At 45.2% G+C, this 23,547-nt stretch overlaps 2 protein-coding genes and 1 long non-coding RNA gene across 11 annotated transcripts in view; 1 reads left to right on the forward strand and 2 right to left on the reverse strand.

The window, feature by feature from the left end:
• The window catches only part of COG7 (component of oligomeric golgi complex 7), a 78,768-nt gene extending 77,339 nt beyond the window's left edge, over positions 1-1,429 (reverse strand). Inside the window, exon 1 of the mRNA XM_029950139.1 lies at positions 1,261-1,429. Within this exon, the coding sequence (XP_029805999.1) occupies positions 1,261-1,429 (169 nt within the window). The remainder of the gene's footprint in view (positions 1-1,260) is intronic.
• A 258-nt stretch (positions 1,430-1,687) lies between these two features.
• Positions 1,688-15,266, forward strand: LOC115297973. Its single transcript, XR_003911543.1, has 2 exons — positions 1,688-1,889; positions 14,838-15,266. It is a non-coding gene; the product is annotated as an uncharacterized LOC115297973 (long non-coding RNA).
• Positions 12,268-23,547, reverse strand: part of GGA2 (golgi associated, gamma adaptin ear containing, ARF binding protein 2) — a 32,845-nt gene continuing 21,565 nt past the window's right edge. For 4 of the 9 annotated variants that reach the window (XM_029946234.1, XM_029946238.1, XM_029946239.1 and 1 more), the window contains 10 exons: positions 22,315-22,440; positions 21,503-21,628; positions 21,213-21,362; positions 20,783-20,811; positions 20,289-20,422; positions 18,686-18,843; positions 15,615-15,784; positions 14,307-14,444; positions 13,790-14,062; positions 12,268-13,364 (listed from right to left, as the gene is read on the reverse strand). In XM_029946234.1, the coding sequence (XP_029802094.1) occupies positions 13,952-14,062; positions 14,307-14,444; positions 15,615-15,784; positions 18,686-18,843; positions 20,289-20,422; positions 20,783-20,811; positions 21,213-21,362; positions 21,503-21,628; positions 22,315-22,440 (1,142 nt within the window). In that variant the 3' untranslated portion in view covers positions 12,268-13,364; positions 13,790-13,951. The remainder of the gene's footprint in view (positions 13,365-13,789; positions 14,063-14,306; positions 14,445-15,614; positions 15,785-18,685; positions 18,844-20,288; positions 20,423-20,782; positions 20,812-21,212; positions 21,363-21,502; positions 21,629-22,314; positions 22,441-23,547) is intronic. The other 5 variants (XM_029946235.1, XM_029946236.1, XM_029946241.1 and 2 more) reach the window with 5 other exon arrangements.

Consider the following 23,547-nt stretch of genomic DNA (forward strand, 5'->3'; position numbering starts at 1 on the left):
GGGGTACATGTGCTCCTATGCATCAGCACTTCTGTATTCCCTGGGTAAATCCCTAGCAGGGCTATTGCTGGGTCATAGGGGAGTTCTATGGATAGTTTTTTGAGGAGCCTCCACACTGTTTTCCAGAGCGGCTGTATAAGAGACTCTTAAATATTGAGAACAAACTGAGGGTTGATGAGGGGTCGGGGAGAGGGGGAAATGGGTGATAGATATGGAGGAGGGCACTTATTGAGATGAGCACTGGGTGTTATAGTTTATTGTCAGGTTGGTTTCCATATGTTAAAAAATAAAATAAGATTAAAAAAATAAAATAAAAATAAGAGTGCCTGACACATACCAAGGACTCAAATATTGCTATCATATTGTTATTAATGCCCCCCCCCTTTGCCCTGTGAAGTCTTCCTTCAAGGCCTAACACAGAAAAAGCCCTTTACGATTCTCCCAGACATCAGGTCACTGTACACACCTTCCAGCTCTCACAGCTCCTGCTTCTAGTTGCGGTAAAGCCACGCCTCTTGTAACTGAGCTGTTCAGTATCTTTCCCACAAGTCAGCAAGCTCCCGAAAGGTACACTTTTAGCCCACTGCCCATTTCTGGCCACATGCATAACAGATACTCAATAATCAGCAGAACGCAAAGTACAATAAAGGATCTGCAGTGAAATACACCACCCCACCCCCCAATACCAGCCTTTTCTTAAACACTGGACACACCTGTAAAATAAGGTTCTGTGTCCTGGATCATAAGTTTCCTGCGGGCAGTCTGTGCAACCTGTCTCTCCCACAAAGCCTAGCAGAGAGCCTGTCGGGCGGTATGAATAAAAATCTGAATAAAAATCGAGTCGAGGTGGTAATGAAATGGTTGCAGGTGTGCATTATTTTTTATAATTGACAATCCTTAAAAGATGGCTCAAGTCTCCAATCAGGCCCGCCCATCTTCCTCACGGGCATGACAGTCTGCTAAACCAAATGTTTCCCAGATTTGTATCAGCCCCATACTCCTCTGATACGTTTCTGCCAAACGTAAGGACGCGCTGACGATTATTTAATATTGTTGACATTCACTCTTCTGACTTAAGTTTTAAAAGTAAAGTTCACGGCACCGCGAGGGATGGAAGAGCAAGCCCCAGACGTGGCCAAGCCTTAAAAACTGGCTGCAGCGAGCCGACACCTTCCCCCGAACGGGCTGCAGGAGGGTCAGGCCGGCTAGCGTTCGTACCGCCGCCCCCGCCCCGGCCCCGTGCGGGCAGCTCGGCCTCACCCTCCACGGCGTGGTTCACCTCCTGGATGAACAGCTGCAGCTTCATCACCAGAGTGGCCGCGTGGCCGTCTGCCTTCCCGGCGGTCGCCTCCTTGGGGCCCGCCCTGAAGGCCGCGTTGATCCACTCCTTCACGTCGAAGTCTTCCGCCAGGAACTTGGAGAAGTCCATGGCCGCAAGGCCTCAGCCCCGGCGGCCGGGCCTGAAGAGCTGGTTCCGGAGGCAACGAGGCTGCCGAGGCGGGCGGCCCTACGAGAGCACCCCGGCTGGCCTGGGGGGGCGGGGGGGCGGCAGGCGGAACCCACTGCACCCGCAACTCGCTCCTCTCGGCCGCTCCGTCAACTCTCCGAGACGGACTGCTCGGAATGGCCCTCCCCGCGCGCCGTACGCCTTCCGGAAGTAGGTGGCCGTTACCATAGTGATGGCCGGCGTCCGCGCCCAGGTGGGCTGGCTTTGGAGCAAGGCCGCCGGCGAAAAACGGCGAGTAGCTGGCGAGTGCAAACCTTCCGCTTCTTTTGCTAACTTAAGTGCGTGTTCGAGTGTCTAAGTATGTGCTTTGTCGAAAGCCTTTACGTGCACCAGCACACTTCACGGTCTTCACAGTCCTATGAGTGCCATTGTTTTCCCTAAGGTAAGGATGAAGATGAGGCAGCTGAGCAACTGGTTAAGAGTCCTATAGCCATGGGGCGCCTGGGTGGCTCAGTTGGTTAGGCGTCCGACTTCAGCTCAGGTCACGATCTCGAGGTTCATGGGTTCGAGCCCCGTGTCGGGCTCTGTGTTGACAGCTAGCTTAGAGTCTGGAGCCTGTCTTCGGATTCTGTGTCTCCCGCTCTTTCTGAACGCCTTCCTACTCTATGGGATCTGACCTGTGCCCGCCACCCTTCCTGCTCCTCTCTCAGTCCTATATCCTTCCCGAAACACACCGCGCTGGAACTGGAACTCACCTGTTTGCACTTAACTGTTTCCTCCAGCCTAAAATAAACGATGTGATGCCTCAGAAAACGGAGGACCTCCTTTGTCATAGGAAACAAAAAAATCCTTTCTGTACAATTGTGAATAATTTTGCCACTTATCCATTCTCACCCCAGGCATACTCTGACTCAGCACACACGGTAATTCTTGAAGGCTCTATTAATCTAAGAACTTAACTCTACAAAGCAGGACAGCTAGTTACACTATCCTTGCTGGGAGCAAATTCATCAAGTCCTGTGGCATTGGAAGCCTTAAGTGCCTCTACGGTATGACCTTCCCCTCCTCGAGGAACTTTTTAAAGACCGCATTACTAATAATTTACAAGATATAAAATTCACACACTGTGAGTATACAATTCAATGATTTTTAATATTTTATTTTTTTTAATGTTTTATTTATTTTTGTTACAGAGAGAGACAGAGCATGAGAGGGGGAGGGGCAGAGAGAGAAGGAGACACAAAACCGGAAGCAGGCTCCAGGCTCTGAGCTAGCTGTCAGCACAGAGCCTGATGCGGGGCTCGAACCCATGAACATGAGATCTGACCTGAGCCGAAGCCAGAGGCTTAACCGACTGAGCCACCCAGGTGACACACAATTCAATGATTTTTAGTAAATTTAGAGACTTGGTCTATCTCCACAAGAACATTTCCATCAGCTAAAAAAGTTCCTTCGTACTCATTTGCATTTTTAAACTCTGCACCCAAACCAGGCCCTAGGAAATCACTGGTCTACTGTCTATAGATTTACCTTTTCTGGACTTTTCAGATACATGGAATCATAGACTGCGTAGTCTGTTGCATCTGGCTTCTTTTGCTGAGAAGAATGTTTTTGGGGTCCATTTGTGTTGTACTATGTATCAGTAGCTTGTTCCTTTATGTTACTGAATAGTATCCCATTGTGTGGACACATCGACACATTTCATTTATTCACCAACTGATGGACATTTATGCTGTTTCTCGTTTAAAGTCATTAAGAATAACGCTGCTATGAACGTTCATTACATGCCTTTGTGTAGACATATTTCCATTGCTTTGGGATATAGTCTAAGGAGTAGAATTGCCAAATTATAAGAAATTTATGTTCAACTTTTTAAGAAACTGCCAAACTTACCTGGAGTGCCTATACTATTCCACATTACCATCAATAAGTGAGGGCTGCAGTTTCTCTATAGCCTCTCCAATATTTGTTATGTAGTAGTAAGTCACTGTTTGCATTTCCCTAATAACCAATGATTTTGAACATCTTTTTATGTTATTAGCCAGGCTTACATCTTCTTTGGTGAAATATCCGTTTAAATCTTTTGCCCATTTTTAAATAGGATTGCCTGTTTTCATTTTATTGAGCTATTAAAGTTCTTTACATATTCTGGGGTGCCTGGGTGGTTCAGTCAGTTAAACCTCTGATTTCAGCTCAGGTTGTGATCTCACTGCTCGTGAGTTTGAGCCCCATATCGGGCTCTGTGCTCATAGCTCTTACCTCTGCTCATGCCCTGTCTCTCTCTCTCAAAAATAAACATTAAAAAAGAGTTCTTTACATATTCTGACTTCCCTTATTATAAATATGGTTTGCAACTATTTTCTCCCAATCTGTATCTTGTCTTTTCATTTTCTTAATGGTGTCTTTTGAGATGCAAATGTTTTTAATTTTTATAAATTACATTATCACTTGTTCTTTTTTATGGATCATACTTTTGGTCTTGTATCCAAGAAATTTTTGCCTAACCTAAAATCATGAAGAATTCTCCTAAATTTTCTTCTAGAAATTTAAAAAGTCTTAGCTCTTACATTTATGTCTGTGATCTAGTTTCAGTTCATTGTTTCGTTATGGTGTGAGGTAATGGCCTAAGTGTGTTGGTTTGTTTAAGATTTTATTTTTAAATAACCTCTACACCCAGGGTGGGGCTGGAACTTACAACCCTGAGATCAAGAGTTGTGTGCTCTATTGACTGAGCCAGCCAGGCGCCCATGGTTTTTGTTGTTGTTTGTTTGTTTGTTTTCTACATACAAATATAGTTATCCTAGGACAATTTTTAAAGAATTTCCTTTCTCCACTAGATTGCCTTAAGATCTTTGTCAAAAATCAAATGACATAAATGTAAAGATTCTGGACTCTTATTTCTGTTCCATTATCCATATGCCTATTCTGTACCCAAACCAAATTCTCTTGATGACAGTAGTTTATAGTAAGTTTGGAAGTCTGATTGTGTAAGTCCTCCCATTTTGTTCTTTTAAAAAATTGTCTTGCTTGGGTGACTCAGTCGGTTTCTGCTCAGGTCATGATCTCATGGTTCAAGAGTTCTAGCCCCGCATCAGGCTCTCTGTGGCCCCTTCCCTGCTGTCACTACTCCAGATCTTTTGCATTTCCATTTACATCTTTTGGCCAGCTTATCAGTTCTACATAAAATGCTCCTGGAATTGGGATTTTATTGGACTTACAGATCATTTTGAGAATTGGCATCTTAACAATGTTGAGTCTTTCGATCAATGAACATGAAATGCCTCTCTTTATAGATCAGGGTTTTCAACCTTGGGGATATTCACACTCGGGACCAAGTGATTTTGTATCGTTCAGGTTGTCCTATGCATTGTACAACGTTTAGCTACATCTCTGGCCTCTACCCACTAGATGCCAAAAGTATCTCTTCCCCCAAGTTGTAACAACTAAAAATTTCTATGCACATTGCCACCTATCTCTTAGTGGGAACAATCACTCCTCCTTCAGAATCTCCAATTTAGATCTTTAATTTCTCTCAGCAATACCTTGTAGTTGTACATTGCAAATGTCTTGCAATTTTGTTAAATTTATTCTAAAGTTTTGCATTCATTTTAATGCCATTGTGAATGGAATTTATCAGTTCAGGTTATTTATGTGTGCATGTATTCCCTGGGATTTGTCTATGTACAGGTTCATAACATCTGCAAATACAGATTCTTTTCCTTTTTCCGCTTTCTTCCCACTACTAACTCCACTGGTTAGAATCTTCAGTACAATGTTGAAAAGAATAGGAGGTGCCTGGGTGGCTCAGTCAGTTAAGCATCCAACTTCAGCTCAGGCCATGATCTCACAGTTCGTGGGTTTGAGCCCTGCTTTGGGCTCTGTGCTGATAGCTAGCTCAGAGCCTGGAGCTTGCTTCAGATTCTGTATCTCCCTCTCTCTCTCTGACCCTCCCCTGCTCGCACTGTCTCTTTCTGTCTCCCAAAAATAAATAAAAGACATAAAAATTTTTTTAAAAAGAGACAGGAGCAGACATCTACTCCTTGCTCCAAATCTTAAAGATCTGTCTTTAGCATTCAGTTCAATCCCTTTATTAAGTTGAGCAAGTTCCCTTCTATTTCTAGTTTCTTAAAATGTTGGATTTTATAAATATAGTTTTCTGTGCTTGTTAAGATAATTGTGTGGCGTTTGCCTTTTATTCTATTCAAATGTTGTTACATAGTAGTTGACATTTAGATGGAAAACCAGTCTTGCATTCCTGGAATAAATTGTACTTGGTCATGGTGTATAGAATGTTACCAGATTTGCTTGGCTACTGTTTTGATGAGAACTTTTGTGTCAGTGTTCATGGGGGGAAACTGGTCTGTAATCTGTTTTTGGGAGCTTTAATTTTGGTTTGAGAGTAATATTGGTCTCAGAATTGAGAAGTGATCCTTTTCATCTTCTGAGTTTATAAAGAATTGGGAGTCCTCTTCTTTAACTATTTGGCAAAATTTAATGTGAAGCCATCTGCACCTGCACATTTCTCCTTGAGAAGACTTTAAATTATTAATTTTTCTTGTTATAAACCTATTCAAAGTTCTATTTCTTCTTTTTTTTAATGTTTATTTTTGAGAGACAGAGAGCGAGGAAGACACAGAATCTAATTCAGGCTCTAGGCTCTAAGCTGTCACCACAGAGCCTGAAGTGGGGCTCGAACCCACAGACTGTGAGATCATGCCCTGAGAGCTGAAGTCAAACGCTTTACCAACTGAGCCATCAAGGCGCCCTGGTGTTTTATTTCTTATTATCAGTTGGTAATTTGGGTCTTTCTAGAAACTTTTGTCATTTCACCTAAGTTGGCATAAAATTGTTCATAACATTCCTGTATAATCCTCTCCAGTTTCTCTAGAACCAGTAGTGATGTTCCCTCTTTCCTAAGTTTGGTAATTTGTCTTTTGTTGTCTGTCAGTCTCCTATCATGACCCATAGTGTTCTTGCCAATGGACATCAGCCGTGGCAGAGCAACACGGCTCAAGTCCTCTAGGTGCTTAATTAACATCATATGGATGGCAAACGAGCCCTAATCCACCTCAGAGGTTCTTGAATTTGAGAGAATTATGGGCTAACTCATGTCTACATAAGTTAGGTGTGAAATCCTAACCCCCAGTTCCTCAGGTGACCTTGTCAATAGTATCATTGCAGATGTCACAAGTTAAGATGTCATACTGAAGTAGGGTTGGCCCTTGATCTTACACGATCAGTAGTTCATCATGCTTATAAGATGGTCACGTGAAGACCCAGGGACAACACCAGGAAGGTGGAGATTGGAGTTACACAGCCACAAGCCAAAGAATTCCAGAGACGGTTGCAAATCACCAAGATTGTCTGACAGGTTTGAGTGAATGTGGCCTGATTATCGCACTTCTAGCCTTCAGAACTGCCAAATTTCTCTTGTTTTAAGTCACCCAACGTACAGTGCATTTTTGCAATAGTCCCAAGAAACGCAGGACATAGTATTAGGCATTTGGTGCTCTGGGCTTATCCATTTCTTGCAGCTGATACTAATCTTGATGGATATAGAAGTGATGGTCAGATTCTCTGAAAAGCATTAACCTTTTTGGTAGCCTCTGCAAACATCAGGTTATTAGTATCATTAGCAAAATTTTCCTGGTTTCCATGAGAACAGGAAAGGTCGTGAAATGAAGAAAGTGACAAAATGGAAGTGACCACAGTTATAGAAGCAAATAAATCTCAGATAACGTGATCTAAAGAGAAATAACACGTTTATAGAGCACTATTGTGTTGGGCATTTTCTTGACCTGAATAAAACGTCAACACCTATGAAATGGATTTTAAAAGAAAACTTTTTTAACGTTTATTTTTGAGAAAAAGAGAGACAAAGAGAGCATGAGCAGAGGAGAGGCAGACAGAGAGGGAAACACAGAATCTGAAGCTCTGTGCACACAGAATCTGTGCCGACAGCTCAGAGCCTGATGCGGGCCTTGAACTCAGGAACTGTACGATCATGACCTGAACTGAAGTAGGATGCTTAATTGACTAAGCCACCCAGGCACCGCACCATGAAATTGACTTTTAACATTTTTACCATTTAAGAGCATAAAAACTGAGGCCCAGGGATGTGGAGTGTCCTGCCCAGGATGCTACAGATGACAAAAAACTAGAAACAACCTGACTCCAAAGCCCAGACAATTGTTTCACTCTACCGTGCTGGGCCGACACAGATAAGGCAGGAGGGAGAGGGGTGCGAGAGAAGATGACAGCATGTTTGGGGCCATGAGAACGGAGTGAGTGGGAGGGCAAGGAAGGGGAGTACACAGTGAGTGACCACCAGGGAACTCACATGCCAGTTTTAATACACAGGACTCTCAACATATAACTGATTGATCCCATCTGCTGCTGGGGAGCAGGGCTATTCTTTTCTCTACCAAGCAGTGTGTACTGATTATGGCATTATCTCCATGCTATATCATTACATGGGAAGAAAAACAAAGCAAAGTACAGTTCATTGGCTTGAGCATGCCCAGAACATCTCCAAGGACAGATGAGGAACCAGTATCACAGTCTCCTAGAAGGGTAATCGAGTGTTTGAAAGACTTTCCACGTTCTAAGTTTGAAAAACATTGAGCACAAAAGTGATTTTTCAGCCCAGATATTTTAGAAAATGCAGACAAAATTTAAAAAGAACTCATTTGCAATTCTGTGACCCAAAGACTTACTAGTTATTATATATGCATACATATACCACGGTGGTTTAGTTTTCTTTGTTGAGCGTGTAGAAGCGAGGGGGAGAGCTCATGTGCCAGCAGGGGTGAGGGACAGAGGGAGAGGGAATCTCAAGCAGGCTCCACGCTCCGTGCAAAGCGTGACGTGCTCAATCCCATGACCTTGGGATCGTGACCTGAGCTGAAATCAAGAATCACTCAATCGACTGAACCACCCAAGTGTCCCCTGGGGTTGCTCAGTTTTAAAACAGGGGTCTTGACAAATATAAAAGCATGTTTTTCCATTTAGCAAGAGTTCAAGGGCAGCTTCCTTCCCCAGTAGATTGCCACAGTACCTTACAGTAGACAGTTCATCCACTACGGCAAATCCAGTCTCCTTTAGCCAAAACCAGTTTCGTGTGGTGTGGCATTGGATGTGAATATGACCATTTCTCAGAATCCTTTGCACCTACGATTAGACCTGTTACTAAACAGCCAAGAAGATGTAAATGGAAATATCACAAGAAAGTTCCAGGATACCTTAAGAATGTCAGTTTTCCTTTATCGCTTCCTCCCCTTCCTTGCTGTGGCTTGGAGCAACAGCATCTGAAGCCATCATCCTGTAACATGGCATTGAGGAGGTGATTCTTGAGTGAGGACTTCGGAGGCTGGAGCCTGCGTCCCTAGTGACCGTCATATTGCTTATACCAGCAACGGTTCAGGACTACTTCTGGCCGCCTTTTAAACAAGAAAATAAACCGTTGTGTTTAGGCCACTGTGGTATCTCCTTAGTAAACATGCTGCTGGTCATTTGCTTTTATTAGGAATAAACAGTGAGTGATATAGAATCCCTTTTTCTACATCTATTATTGAGTTGACCAAATCGTCCAGTTGAGCTATTAAGGTGATTAACAGCATCCCCAGAAAATGCTTTGTACAGTGTATTCTTTCAGCACAACCGCCCCTGGCTTTAAAGTGAGTATTTTGCCCGCGCACTCAAAAACAAGAACACACTAAGTTATCTGCTTCAAATTGTGGTGTCTGGGTTGTCAATTTTAGAATGCACAGCTTTGTTTACAAAACTAACTGAATGTTTTCTAGGAAATGTGTTCATCCTTAGTTTCTAAGTGTTCTGTTATGGACTTAATCTTTTGACTAGATTTGGGGATAGACTTTCAAGATGGGGAGAATTCCTTGTGACTAGGTTTAGGATTACGGTTTCTTGTATTAATTTTTTGCGATCCTTCCATCCTTGATGTTCAGGGTGTCTCAGTATTAATTTGATACTCACGAGAGTTATAAATATATGTCTTGTTAGTTTAGTCGGTGAGCTTTACAGTTATGGGCAAGTCGACTTCAGTTCATGTGCTGGAGGCCAGGTGGACAGGCCACAGCAAATAGTAAATGAAATAAATCTTCGCTAAGTGCCATGCAGTACTGTAGTCACTTTACATACATTAACATTTAATTCTCCAAAAAGTTCTGCTCTCCACAGAGGAGGAATCTGAAGAGGATAAATCCCTTACATGGCTTCTTAGAGGCAGTAGTGAAACTGAAGGGGGGAATTACTACTGAGGGTGGAATTACTAATTTCAGACTGGGGCTTCAGAAGACCTCAAACATTAAAACCCTACATATCTGGGGCCTGTAGCCCTGCCGTATACTTTTGCAATGTTAACTCTTAAAATCCTAGTGTTACCTCTGGAAGTGGGATGAAGTATTCAAGAATCAAAGAAAGAGCAGCACACTTTTTAAAATGTAAGCTTTGGGGCGCTTGGTAAGCGTCTAAGTTGGGCTCAGGTCATGATCTTGCAGTTTGGGAGTTCGAGCCCCGTGTCGGGCTCTGTGCTGACAGCTCACTCCTGGAGCCTACTTCGAATTTTGTGTCTCCCCCTCTCTGCCTCTCCCTCTTGCTCTGTCCCTGTCAATATTAAAAGCTAAAAAAAAAAAATTTTTTTTTTAAATGCAAGCTTTCAGGGCGCCTGGGTGGCTCAGTCAGTTAAGCATCTGATTCCTGATCTCAGGTTGTGATCTCCTGGGTCATGAGTTCAGTGCAGAGCCTGCTAGGAATTCTGTCTTTCTCTCAAAAAATAAACTTTAAAACAAAATTCAACCTTTCTCAGAATGAACGTGGTATAATTGAGAATGCATTGGACAAGGGGGGAAAAAGGCCAGGATTTTTTAATTCCAGGGGACATTAAATGTGAGGAGAACTCTGGACCTTAAGTGCCTTACTTATATAATGAATAGCTTGACTCCTCTTACCTGAGGTCGCTTCGTTTGTCCTACCTGGCTCCACCTCTTTCCAGATGGAAAATGTCTTTAACACCACTCCCACTACCCCCCCACTCCCTGCCAAAAACTCACATAGCTACCACTCTAGGGCACTCTCCTGTTTTCTTCCAAAGAAAAAACCAAAACACCTAGTTGGCAGAATTTTGTATTTTTGTGTTGGGTCAGCATCTTCTACACTGGATAAACCTGAAGTTGATTTGTAGGCCCTGTAGGAGTCAGACACTACTTGTGTTTTAGAATATCACCTTAGCTTTCTACCCTGAATGTTCGATCTCTCCATTTACACCAGTTTTAATAGGCAATGTTCATGTTCTTTCTGTCATCCTCATTTGCCGTTTCCAACATTTACCATCTCCATAGCCCATTTATGCTCACAGATAAAGCAGGCTTCTAGCCTAGTCTGGAATTCATTGAAGAGATAAAAGAAGAGTGGCCTCCTAAAGCTATGGGAAAACATGGCACTGTCAAAACATGAAAAGGACTATCTTGTAGCTGCCTCAAAGTGAAGTGCTCGTTCTTGGCAGATGCCATAAAGGCAGGAAGCACGCAAAGTTAGAGAAGGGCTACAAGCACTTAAGCATTCCATTTGATTGCAGAAACATTTAGGGCATTAGGAAGCCATTCAGGATTTTCCAGCAAGGGATCAAGCGGCCAGATTTGTTAGAGCATTCTGGTGGTGACAAATATAACGGCTCAGAGATGTGAGAGGCAGAATACTGCACCCCACATCCCCCCCCCCCCAAAAGCCAAATCATGGCTGTGACAAAGTGAAGGCAGGGGAGGGCACAATGTAAGCTTTAGAAATAGACGAAGGGCGCCTGGATGGCTCAGTCAGTTAAGCGTCGGACTTCAGCTTAGGTCATGATCTTGCGGTTTGAGTTGGAGCTCTACGTTGAGCTCTGTGCTGACAGCTCAGAGCCTGGAGCCTGCTTCAGATTCTGTGCCTCCCTCTCTCTCTGCCCCTCCCCCACTCATGCTCATGCTCTCTCAAAACTAGACATTAAAAAAAGTTAAAAACAATAGACTAGACAAGACAAAACCTACTGAGTGGCTACAGATGGAACAGGAACCAAGGAATCAGGTGTTTTCATATAAAAGATAATGTAGGGGGGAAAAGGGGAGGAGGCTGGGCTCCATTCTAAGCATTGAGAGTCTGAAGCAACCACGGAAGTTGCAGATGAGATAACCACTGATGAATATGGATCTGATATCAGCAAGGAGGTAGAAGCCTGAGACCCAGGTCTAGGCCCATCTAGGGGATAACTGCCCAGATGTGCTCAAGACCTAAGGACTAAACCCTGGGGACAACATCACATTTAAGGGACAGAGAAAGAGGAACAGCCCCAGAGGTAAATCCAGAAACAGGGGTGAACAGCATCCCAGAGGGGTTCAGGATGGGGAAAATACTGCTCATCAGTGCCAAGTCTGCACCCAGTTCATCATGGATATGTCTCCCCACCAGAACGGAAGGTCCCCGAGGGCAGGGCTTCTGGCTGCTGCTGCATCTGCAGTAGCTCCAAAAGTGCTGGGGTCCCAGCAGCCGGTCAACTTCCTGCTGAGTGAATGGAGGGTGAGGTCTTCAGCAGTCACTGAACTTGATGATCAGAAGGCACTGATGACAACCAGGGCCACTTTCAGGGCACCCTGCCACACGCACACCCCTATCCTGTCCAAGTCCACCTAAGCACCACCGGGAGTCGATCTCCTAGAAGACAGGATGTTGAGACACAAATTCGTCACTGCACTAGGGGATAAAAAGCTTGTGTGTAAGTCTCATTCACACATTTTGACGGAAGTTGTATCAGACATCATCATTACGCTGGCTTCCTCTTAAAGACTTTATGAAATAGAGCCTAGAAAAGCTATACAGAACATCTGAACATGCAAGTAATTTTAGATTAAAGTGAATCTTATGGGAGTTATGTCAAATGAAGAAGTCACCCATCACTTATCTGCTTTAGGCGTTTTCACATTCGCTTAAAAATCAGCATAGCTAGAGGATCTTTTACAGCTCCCATGCCCACTGATTAGCACTGGCGGAGTTTTAACTGTATGTAGAAGCTGAAAGCTCCAACTGGAAAGTATCAGCTTTTGTGATAAAGAGCCCCAGACAGGGCCTTGCAGTTTCTGAGGTAGAATCCTGCCCAGACAGGTGGGCTGCTCAGGATCCCAAAGTCCTTCATCAGGCTGTGTCGGCGAGGTGCAGCTCTCTTCTCCAACGGACCAGCACGGCAGGGCTGTAGAGGACGCCAGCGCACGGCAGGCGCACTAAGAATGGACTGTAAACCTGAATTCTTCCATCAAACCATAAACCTAACAAAAAATCCACCTCGCTTCTCCAGCTTTGTCCAGACCCTCAGGGCCCTGAAGCGGTTTCTTAGGTTCCACAGCCTGAAGCCTCCCTACCTCCTCTCTAGGCAACGGTGCCCCCAGGCTGGTGGTGCCTCCAGGCTGGTTATGTCTAAATGCAACAGGCTCTGTGTCTCCTACTTGACTCAAAACTCCACAAAGCATATTTGCTACACGGGTATTTATTCAAGGACTTTCTATATTCAGTCACCACTTTAATCACTGCTAAGCTTTTTTCGGATCTATTTACATCAGTTCTTCATCTTGGACGGTGAAGTCAACAGGCAAGGGCGAGCCTGTTAGTTATGACTGACAATGACTGGCATGGTGCCACAATCAAAGAGCTTGGAGAGTTACTGCTCATGGAGAAAGCGGATGAGAATGGAGAGGAGGGTCCTGAGTAAGGGCCCAGACAGGCTGCCCCACCCGTGGAACCTGAGGCCTGCATTAAGGCCTGGGATCTGCTTTCCCCTCTGCCCTGGAAGGTCCTCTCTGGTGATTCTAAGGCACAGTGGTGAAGGACACGGTTGGCCCACTAAGTGTGGTCCTCTCGTCTAGTGGCAGCCCCTCGCCTGGAAAACAGTGCAACAAGCATTCCATTTAGGAGATCTCAAACACAAGCAAGCAGCATTCTCTAATGGAAATGGAGACAAGGTCTTTCTTGGAACAGAGCGCCCCAGAAGACACTCTCTGTCCCAAGACCAACCAGGTTCCTTTTAAGGTCCCTGAGAACAGCAGCCTGGGAGCAGCCAAGACTTTCAAAGGCTGACAAGGCACAGAGCGGATGGATGGAAAGAGAACAGTACACGGAAAAAACAACACCACACAACTTTGGCTTATAAAACCTCCAACCTGAGGCGGGACATCAGTGTCCACCCACATGCAGAAACAGATGATTGTAGCAGATGGCCGTCAGAAATGCTTTAGCATTTCCCCACACTGCCCACACCCCAAGCCCTGCTCTACCCACCCCCACAACCCCCCACAACACACATACACACAAGTAGTATCTGCAGAATAAGTCAGAGGTTGGGATCCAGAGCATGATGTCCGGATAGAACTCTTGGCACTCCGCACTAAATCACCGTGATTAGTCCTATCTAGACAGCAACATTCACACTGGCCTAAGCTTGAGCGGCAGGGTCTGTCTTGTGGTAAGTTAGGCTGCACCCAAGACTGCCAGGTCTGGAAAGTCTTTCACTTCTCCCACTTCGCTGAAAGGCTGTCCACCCTGGTTGAATGTCAGCTTATACCGTAACCGGATGGGCTCCTGGGCAAAGACAGAGACATTAAATTAGTGGGGAGAGACACAGACCGGCCCAGAGTTAAGGGCCCTTCCCCACCCAGGAGTCACCAAGGAACAACATACGTATGTAAGCTCCACCCCAGTGAGACAGACTCAGTGAGGACTATTCCCCCTCCACTCCCAACCAGGGACTTCAGAGCAAGAGCTCAATATACCTCTCTCAACCTACCACGTTGCCTCCCTAGAGTTCAGCCCCCCACCCCATTACCTGGCTCTCAAAGGTAGCAGAACATACTTTGTGTGGATTGTCAAGCAACAGCATCTGAGAAATCACAGCTGGAGGCGTCAATGGACTGAATGCAGGAAGCTTGGAGCTGGATGCCGGCTGCAGCTTCACTCTCATAGACTTTGGGGGTTGGAGGGAGAAAAATCCAACATCTAACTCATTGCTAATCAAGTACAGCATCAAAGAGGGAGACAAGGTAAACGGGAAAACTTGACCTCCACCCACCACCTGATTAAAGGGTCCAAAAGTCCTTCCTTTCCATAAATAGAATATACCTGAAGTTGTACAGCTGGGTTCCAAGAGGCAGCATGAGGAGCTAAGGCATATCTCAGGCTGAATTCTCATTCTGCCTCTTACTAGTTCTGTGATCTTGGGCAAAATACTTAACCTCTCTGAGGAGTGGACTAGAAATTTATAAAATAGAGGTAATAGTAACACACGCCCCACCAAATTATCATGAGGATTAGAGAATGCATGTCTTTATGTTTGTCTATCTCAAATCTTTCCTTTTAGGACATCCCTCCCCTGTTCACCGTGATGCTGGTACAGCGGGGTCCAACCTCCCATGAAAAGGAGCGGATGGAAGATCTTCACCGTCCAGAGTTCCTCCCATTCCTGAACACAAGTTACTGGTCCAAGACATAAAAGTAACACCAACATGGTGAATCTTAGCCCTTTCTTGGGCACTCATTACGCCTCGTGACAGGGGAAAGCTTCCTTCTGAGATAAAGAAGGGTACGGACTATGTAACTCTGGAGCTAGCCATTTCCACGCTCTGTTGAGTCTGTCAGAGAAGATGCTCCAAAAAAAACAAAGTCAAGAGGTGTAAAGGGATTCTTATGGAATCATTTTAACATTTTATCTGGATCCAGCCATATACTGAAGTCAGATATTCAGAAACCTCCAGTTAAATAAGCCAATAAAATTCCCATCTTAAACTACTTTTTTTTACTATTATTTTTTAAAATGTTTATTTATTTTTGAGAGAGACAGAATGTAAGCAGGGGAGGGGCACAGAGAGAGGGAGACACAGAATCTGAAGCAGGCTCCAGGCTGAACTCTCAGCACAGAGCCCAGCGCGGGGCTCGAACCCATGAACCATGAGATCACGACCTGAGCCAGTCGGACGCTTAACCAACTGAGCCACCCAGGCGCCCCTCATCTTAAACTACTTTAAAGATGGTGTCTCTCTCTTACACATAACCTATAGACAATGTCCTTGTAAAGGACCTGGTGCTCAAAAGCAGCTTTATTCAAAGAGTCAAAAGAGCTGGCCGGCAGAGGACTCACCTTGGGCACAGCCACTTGAAACATGATGTCCCAGACAGGCTGGGTGGCAGTGCTCATCATGGTCAGCAGCAGCACCTGCACCTCTGGGTGACCGGGGGCACCAGTCTGGGAGAAGTGGAGCAGAATCCTGAGCCCGTTCCGGTCATACACGATAAGCGGCGGCAAGCTGCCTGGTAGAGAGGGACCGAGCCGAAGGGTTAGCCCGACTACAAACTCACCCACGGCCGGGCCTGAGCGCAAAGCGCGTGTGGCTGTCACCCCACGCCACGGCCTCCCTGGTCCACGCAGCTCCCAGACGTAACCTCCTCGGTCCCCAGCCTCCCGCACAGCCAGAATCCAGCCCTCACTACTACTAGGTGGGTTCCCAGGGCCCTTCAAGCTGATCTCTCCCACCGCCCAGCCACCTGAGGCTCATTACCAGTTAAAAAAAAAAAAAAAAGACTTGTTTTTGAAGGAGACAAGATTATAACTTAAATACTGTAAGAACACTAGAGAAAATACAGAATATCATAAAGAATGAAATTTTTAAAAACACTATTATTTCTACCCAGAAATAAGCATGGCTGATAACATTTGGGCCTATTTCCTTATGGTCTCTTTTGTATGACTATATACATACACATACACTTCTTACATTTAATTTTACAAAAGGTAAAGACATACAATTTCTTCAAATCAGTAGGTTTAATAATATTCCAATGGAAATCCTAATGAAATTTTTTAATTCCACTAAGAAATTATTCTAGTGCAAATTGGGGGTGGGGGTAAATTCATGAGACTATCCATTTAAAGAGATGGAGTAAGGACTATCTGCATCCATAAATCTTCAGAAGTACAAAACTGAGAGAAGTAGAAAAGAATGCATAACAGACCCAATCGTGGAATTTAACATGTCAGAGCATCTATTTAAAAATCAGCGGTTGATTCAGTAAATGGCAGACAAATATCTAATCTGGAAAAAAAAATTTTTAATGCTTATTTATTTGAGGAAGTAAGAGAGAGAGAGAGAACAAATGAGCACAAGTTGGGGGAGGGGCAGAGAGAGAGGGAGACACAGAATCCGAAGCAGGCTCCAGGCTCTGAGCTGTCAGCACCGAGCCCGACACGGCTTGAACGCATGGACTGTGAGATCCTGACCTGGACTGAAGTCAGACACTTCACCAACTGAACCACCCAGGTGCCCCTGGAAAAAAACTTTTTAATGAAGATCTTTACCTCATGCCAAACATCACTTATCAAAATGCACATATTATAGCTTAAAAATGAGACTACCAAGATTTAAAAGACAGAAAACATTCTTGCGGTGTGGTGAGGCTATGGAGAAAAAGGCAGCATTTCTGGAGGGATCTTGGTTATGCAAAACAAAGCTTTAGATGTCCACACCCAGTATTTCAAAGAACATATCCTAATGAACTCCAGGAACTTTTAAATCAGTGTCCAAAGATGTTCATTGTAGCGGTGTTTTTAACACCAAACAATCATAAATAACACAACTAGAAATAAAAATTACCCTTCAGAAAGGAATTAAAAACATGAATGATGGTACCGCGATTATATGATGTATGAAGACATTAAAATTAAATAAATAAATAAATAAATAAAGGTTTTGAGTGGCCTGGGAGGTTCAGTCAGTTGAACACCCAACTCCTGATTTCTGCTCAGGTCATGATCTCATGGTCATGAGATAGAGCCCTGTGTCAGGCTCTGCACTGAGCAAGGCATCTGCCTAAGATGCTTTCTTGGGGCACCTGGGTGGCTCAGTTGGTTGAGCGTCTGACTTCGGCTCAGGTCATGATCTCATGCTTCGTGGGTTGAAGCCCCGTGTCGGGCTCTGTGCTGACAGCTCAGAGCCTGGAGCCTGCTTCAGATTCTGTGTCTCCCTCTCTCTCTGCCCCTCCCCTGATTACAGTGTCTCTGTCTCTCAAAAAAATAAATAAAAAACATAAAAACAAAAATTAAAAAAAAAAAGATGCTCTCTCTCTCTCTCTCTCTCTCTCTCTGCTCCCCTCCCCAACTCTTGCTCATTAGTGTGTGCTCTCTAAATAAATAAAGGTTTTGAAAAACAATTAAGAGCATGAAAAAAACACTATGGTTTATGATAATAACAGAGACTTTGGAACAGTCTATATACACTGTGGTGCCAATTTATTAAGAATATATATGTACATGGCTCAACAAGAAAATTTAATAGACCTTCTATCTCTGGGTGAACAGTATAGTTTTAATTTTGTGCTCTAGTTTTTCTAAAATGTCTACACTGAATATGTATTTTCTCACTTTTAATTTTTTAGACATTCTTTTGTAATAATTTCAGATTTATAAAATGTTACATAACACAAAGACTTCCCATATGTTAACTTTTTACATAACCACAGTACAATAATCAGAATCAGGACATTAACACTGAACATGTATTATTTTTGAGTTAAACTAAGTGTTGGAAAGGGCTCCTACCGCTTACCAACTGTTTAAATCCCTGTGCCTGGACCCAGGGCTCCTTGCAATCTGACCTCAGCACACTGAGCCGCAGGAGAGCCGTGTGCCCGGAAGGAAGGGCCTGCGCTGTCTTTCTGAAGACCCTGGATGTCGCCTGCTCACATGCCGGTGTGCTCACCCTATGCAGTCACCTTCCTTACTGGGCCTGCTCTTCTTCTCCTTCGGAAGGAGGTAACCTCTGCTCTCCTGCGCTAATGAGGACCCCTCATGGAAGAGGACCACCAGCCAAGTCCTTCCTTTCCTACTAATGCCACCTCTTTGGAGTTATTTCTGCCACACTTGACATTCCCTTCTGGAATTCCCAATGAGTGAGCATCAAGTCTATAAATAGATTCAAGCCCCCGAGTTGGATTCTGCCTGCCAGTAGCCTTCACCTTTAGTGTCAGCCCCAAGAGAGAGAAACCTTAATGGAAAATAATACGTTAAGAGACTATGAAGCCACCTCCTTACCCTCTGCCCCCAGGCCTAATCTCTGCCACTCACACTCCCCAGTTTCAGAGCCACTTTCTACCAATCCAGAGCAGATAAAGCTGGGCATCTAATAGCAAGGCGCAGGGAGGTGAAATTGTACTTACTGGGCTTAACAGACTCCAAAGGGACAAACACTTGAGCCAGAGGTGTATTCTGAGAGGACGGGGAAGACGACAACGGGCCAGCTTCCCAGGACCAGCCTGGGGAGGACTTGGTGCCGGGGGGCACTTCCTTAGGGATACTCTTCTGTGGAACAGAATTCCTGCAAAGAAATTAAAAAAAGAAAATGTATCAAAACTAACAAAAATTGTAGACAATTCCAGGAATCTGAAGAATGAGGTAAAGAAGGGGAAAAACTAAGGAATATGCATGTGCATGTGTGTTTGTGTGTGTTTTGGAGGAATAGGACTTTAGACATGTAATTTAATCTGTGCCTCGGTTTTTTCATCCATAAAATGGAAATAACTTAGCATCTACCTCATAGGTTGTTATCAGAATTAAATGAGAAAATGTACGAAAAGCACTTAGTGGACCCAATAAACTGGAGCTGTTAAGATAATCAAGGTTGCAGCCGTCAGGCCCGTCAGGCAGCCTCTGACAATGAGCCACTGCGTCAGGTTAACTTTCTTGTACGTGATCACCAGAGTAACCAGAGTAACACTGACCCCTTCATTAATACCTTGTGACTCGGTCCCTTTGGAATGCAGATTGCAAACATTTTCAATACAAATTGAAAACTCCAGTCTAGACAGAAGTGGGCCCCCCAAATCAGGAAGATTACCGGCCCCCTGTTGAGTGGCTAGGAGTAAAAGGAAGGAAACCCCCTATGGGTGCAAACAAGCATGAGCCCGGCACCTCTCCGTCTCCCCCAGAGCCCTGTGCCTCCACCGTAGACACGGACACACTCAGGCCATCTGCGTGAAGGCAAGCCGCTCCAGCGTTTCCGGAGGCAAAGCAACAGGATCTACGTCCATGTGTTTGCAGTCACACCCTAGAGCGCCTCTATTTCTAGGAATCTGCACTCCAAGGGCCTCCAGACTGAAAGCTATGTAAATACCCACGAAAGGAAAATGACTAAATACGCGTATATTACATGCATGTGAATTATTGTAAAACTATTAGAATGAGACAAATTTATATAAATTGACATGGACATGTATCAAAGGTGTGATATGAAAAAACACACTTTGTACACTTTGTAAATTATGACCCATTTGGTAAAAATAAACAACATACTGCATTACTACATGCATAGCGAGAAAAGCAAAAAAAGGAGCATTCGATATTGTCTTTGGGGAGTGATTTTTGAGACTTTCTATATTATCTATTAGCCTAGTGATCAAATTTTGCTCAGTATCAAATTACATTGTAATGGGGTAAGGGGAGGGCGGAGAGCCAATAAACGCCAAAACCATCATCAACATCATCTACTGCTGCTCCTCCTTAAACCAACCCCTTTTTCAGAGGTCCTGACCAAAGCACATCTTTTCCTCTGACTAGGATGGGGAGTCCAAGGACAAGGGCAAAAGTCCACGTTGAACATTTGGCAGAAAGGAAGAAGCCCTTCCAGGGAGAGAGGTCCCTGGCCATCTTAGGTGTCGTCCCGTATTGTGGCACGCTAGCCCTGCCCTCTGACCCGGCCCCGTGGGAGGAACAGGAAGCGCACACGGGAGCCACTCTTCTACTGTCCTTGCCCACAAGACTCACAGAGGCCCTGGACATGGCTGTGGGGAGAGGAGATCCAGCAAGTTCCTTTCTGCAGAAGGGCTCTGAACACCACCACCTGGCAGGGTGCTGGCAGGGGGATTCCTCTTTTCCTCACAGCAATTCTGACCGGCAACCTGTCAAACCAGGAATGGCTAAAATAAGGCCAGAGTATGAATGATCATGAACCATGGTGACCATGACACAGGCTTATACTACATGTCCTGGGGCAAGAGGAAGAAAGGGCAAGAGAACATACGACTCCTGATCAGACTTTGAGTAAACAGGAGCCTGGACAGTGCTAACGAGAGTAGGATATAAGCAGAGGGGAAAATGTGTCTCTTTGGGGCTCCAAGCCAGACAGTACAGCTAAGGACGAGGCTGTGGACCTCCAAGTCCACACTTGCTCCCAGGCTATGCTGTAGCCCCTTCCCCCATGCCCAGACAGTGCTGCCCTCGTGAAGGTACGTGTAGGGACTTCCCCTCCAACCCCTTACCTTGTCGGCAGCTGGAGCATCGCTGAGTCCTGTACGGAAGAAACAGAAAGATGCCCGTGAGTAACCACCTGACGGCAGCTGGAGACTGAAGTCATGTTCAACCTTTTGTAAACATTTAGAAAAGCCTAGGCAAAGCAGATTACCCCAAATCATCCATTCATTCGTGGCAAATCTGAGACTAAATGCCAAGATGACCTGTCTGAACGTCCCAGGATACTAGTTCCTGCCTTATCCATTCAGATATATGTTCTAAGACCCCTGGTGGATGTCTGAAAAGGCAGAGTACCAATCCCTACAGAGACCATGCTTTTTCCCGCCACACAAACGTACCTACGACTCAGTTTAAATAACTCAGATAAAATAACAATATCCTGTAGTAACAGTTATACGAATGTGGTCTCTCTCACAACATATATGACACTGTACTCACCCTTCGTCTTCTTGTGATGGGAGAGGATAAAATCCCTACGTGATGAGATGAAGTGAGGTGAACGGGCAGGCATGTGGTATAGCGCTAGGCTACTACTGACCTCCCGACTGTGTATCAGGGGGAGGTCATCTGCTTCCAGACCGCGGGGAACTGGAACCGCGGACAGAAAGTTGGGGGGGGAGCCCTGTATACCCAATTCCCTCTGAAAACAGGCATATTCTCCCCAAGGAGGACCAGCAGACTCACACTCCCAGGAGTCAGGAGCACTCCCCCTAAACGCCCACCCTCACCTAAGGCTGCCAGGTCCTGGTGAAGCAAAGATGGTGCCACGGTGCCAGCCTGCTCAGATCCGCCGTCCTCCTCCAAGTCGATCAGAGGGCAGCTCTTCATGCAGCCCGCTGGATGCTGAGAGACTACCGAACAGTTAGGGAAATACATCAGAACGGGAGCAAAGTCTCCACATGATGCCTGTCAGCTCCCCACGGGCCTCCTCCCGATCAGAAGCCATCACATCACCCCCGCCGAATGGCTTTATGCACAGCCTGAGCTAGGGTGTGGAACAGGAGGCAGCTGGAAGATTGCCTTCTGACTGGCAGCGGTCAGTGTCCTCGGCTGATGGTCCGTTCACCCTGGCCAGCAACAGCCCCTCAGACCACGGAAATCAGCATCACTGCAGTGCTTGATAAAAACACCCCCTCTCCCCTCCCAGGCCAGGCTCTAAGCAGGCCTGATTCAGCAGGTCCAAGCTGGGGACCCAAGAATCTGCATTTCAGCCAGTATTCCAGAGGATTCCGATGCAGCTAGCCTAGCCTACTAGGGACCACGGAAGAAGATCATTATTTTGGTCTCTAGCCCCTGTAAGCAAGCATTCATGACCTGGGCGCGGTGTAGCCATTTGCTTCTGTGGATGGCCAAAGTGAGGGTCTAGCCTGCGAGTCACTTTGTAATGACACAGGTGGCAGGGGCTGGCTATGTAAGACCAACTCTCAAAGGAACGGGAAAAAAGGGCAAGGCCTCTCATTTCTATACCATAAACCCAGAATATTCTGAGGATCTGCAGGACGTCAAGGCAGAAAGCAAGGAGAGGCTTCCTTGCACATACCTCTGGAGACAGGTAGGTCTCCCACCGAGCCAGTCACTGTGTTCCCAAAGATGACACGGCCCTCCATCACCTGTTTGTACAGCAGAACTCCTTGGGTGAGGAGGTCATTTGCCTGGAGAATCTCCGCTGGAGGAGAAAAGAGGAGAGTCCCCCTGGCTTAGTTCCCAACCATCTCAGTCCCTTCTAAGCCATTCCACAAAGCAGCCACCCCGTGGCTCCACCAGGTTCGGTATAGCCACGTCCCCTGCCCCCAGGCCGTGTCAGGCCCCTAGCAGACCTAAGCGCTCAGTCCCTGAACCCCAACACTTCTAGTTCTCAAGATGCAGGAAAAAACAGATTTCTTCACCTCCTTTCCCAGTACTGTCCACCTAACTACCAATATCTGAAACATGGTTCCTTCAACTAAGGAATTAAAACTTTATTTTCTTTTTTTTTTGGTTATGAGGACTGAGTGGTATATGAATTACACTTTAACTCTACTTTTAAGTTTATTTATTTATTTTGGGAGAGCAGGCATGTGTGTATATGTGCAGGGGAACTGCAGAGAGGAGGAGAGAGAATCAAAAACAGGCTCTGCACTGTCGGCACAGAGCTCAAAGGGGGCTTGATCTCCTGGTTTGTGAGATCATGACCTCACCCCAAACCAAGAGACAGATGCTTGGGATACCTAGCTCACCCAGTTGAGTGTCCAACTTTGGTTTGGGTCATGATCTCATAGTTCATGAGTTCGAACTCCCCATCAGGCTCTTTGCTGTCTCAGCATGGAGCCTGCTTTGGAGCCTCTGTCTTCCTCTCTCTGCCCCTTCCCCATTCACACATGTGGTTTCCCAAAAATAAACATTAAAAAAAAAAAAGTCAGATGCTTAACCAACTGAGTCACTCAGGCACCTTAAAACTTTAATTTTAATTAAAATTAAAAACGGAAATGGTTTTGTCAGTGTGAATGTGAATATTAAGAGGTTTTTTGGTACTTGGCTACTGGAAAGCTTTTAAGTGTATAGGGAACAAACTGGTACATGAATCTATGCACATGTAAATTTCAAAGAATCTAAATAGAGATCAAGTATTACTGATGAAAATGTGGGATACAAGTTGAGATGTAAGTATAAAATACGCACTGGATTTCAAAATTCATCAGCATTTCAGTCTGGTTTACCTACAAAACAGCATCTCCTGAGAGAGAGAGAACCGGCAGTGGCCTGGGCCTACGTGTGACACTTTGGGCCACTGTGC

Source organism: Suricata suricatta, chromosome 8, assembly GCF_006229205.1.
Source record: "Suricata suricatta isolate VVHF042 chromosome 8, meerkat_22Aug2017_6uvM2_HiC, whole genome shotgun sequence".
Taxonomy (NCBI): Eukaryota; Metazoa; Chordata; class Mammalia; order Carnivora; family Herpestidae; genus Suricata; species Suricata suricatta.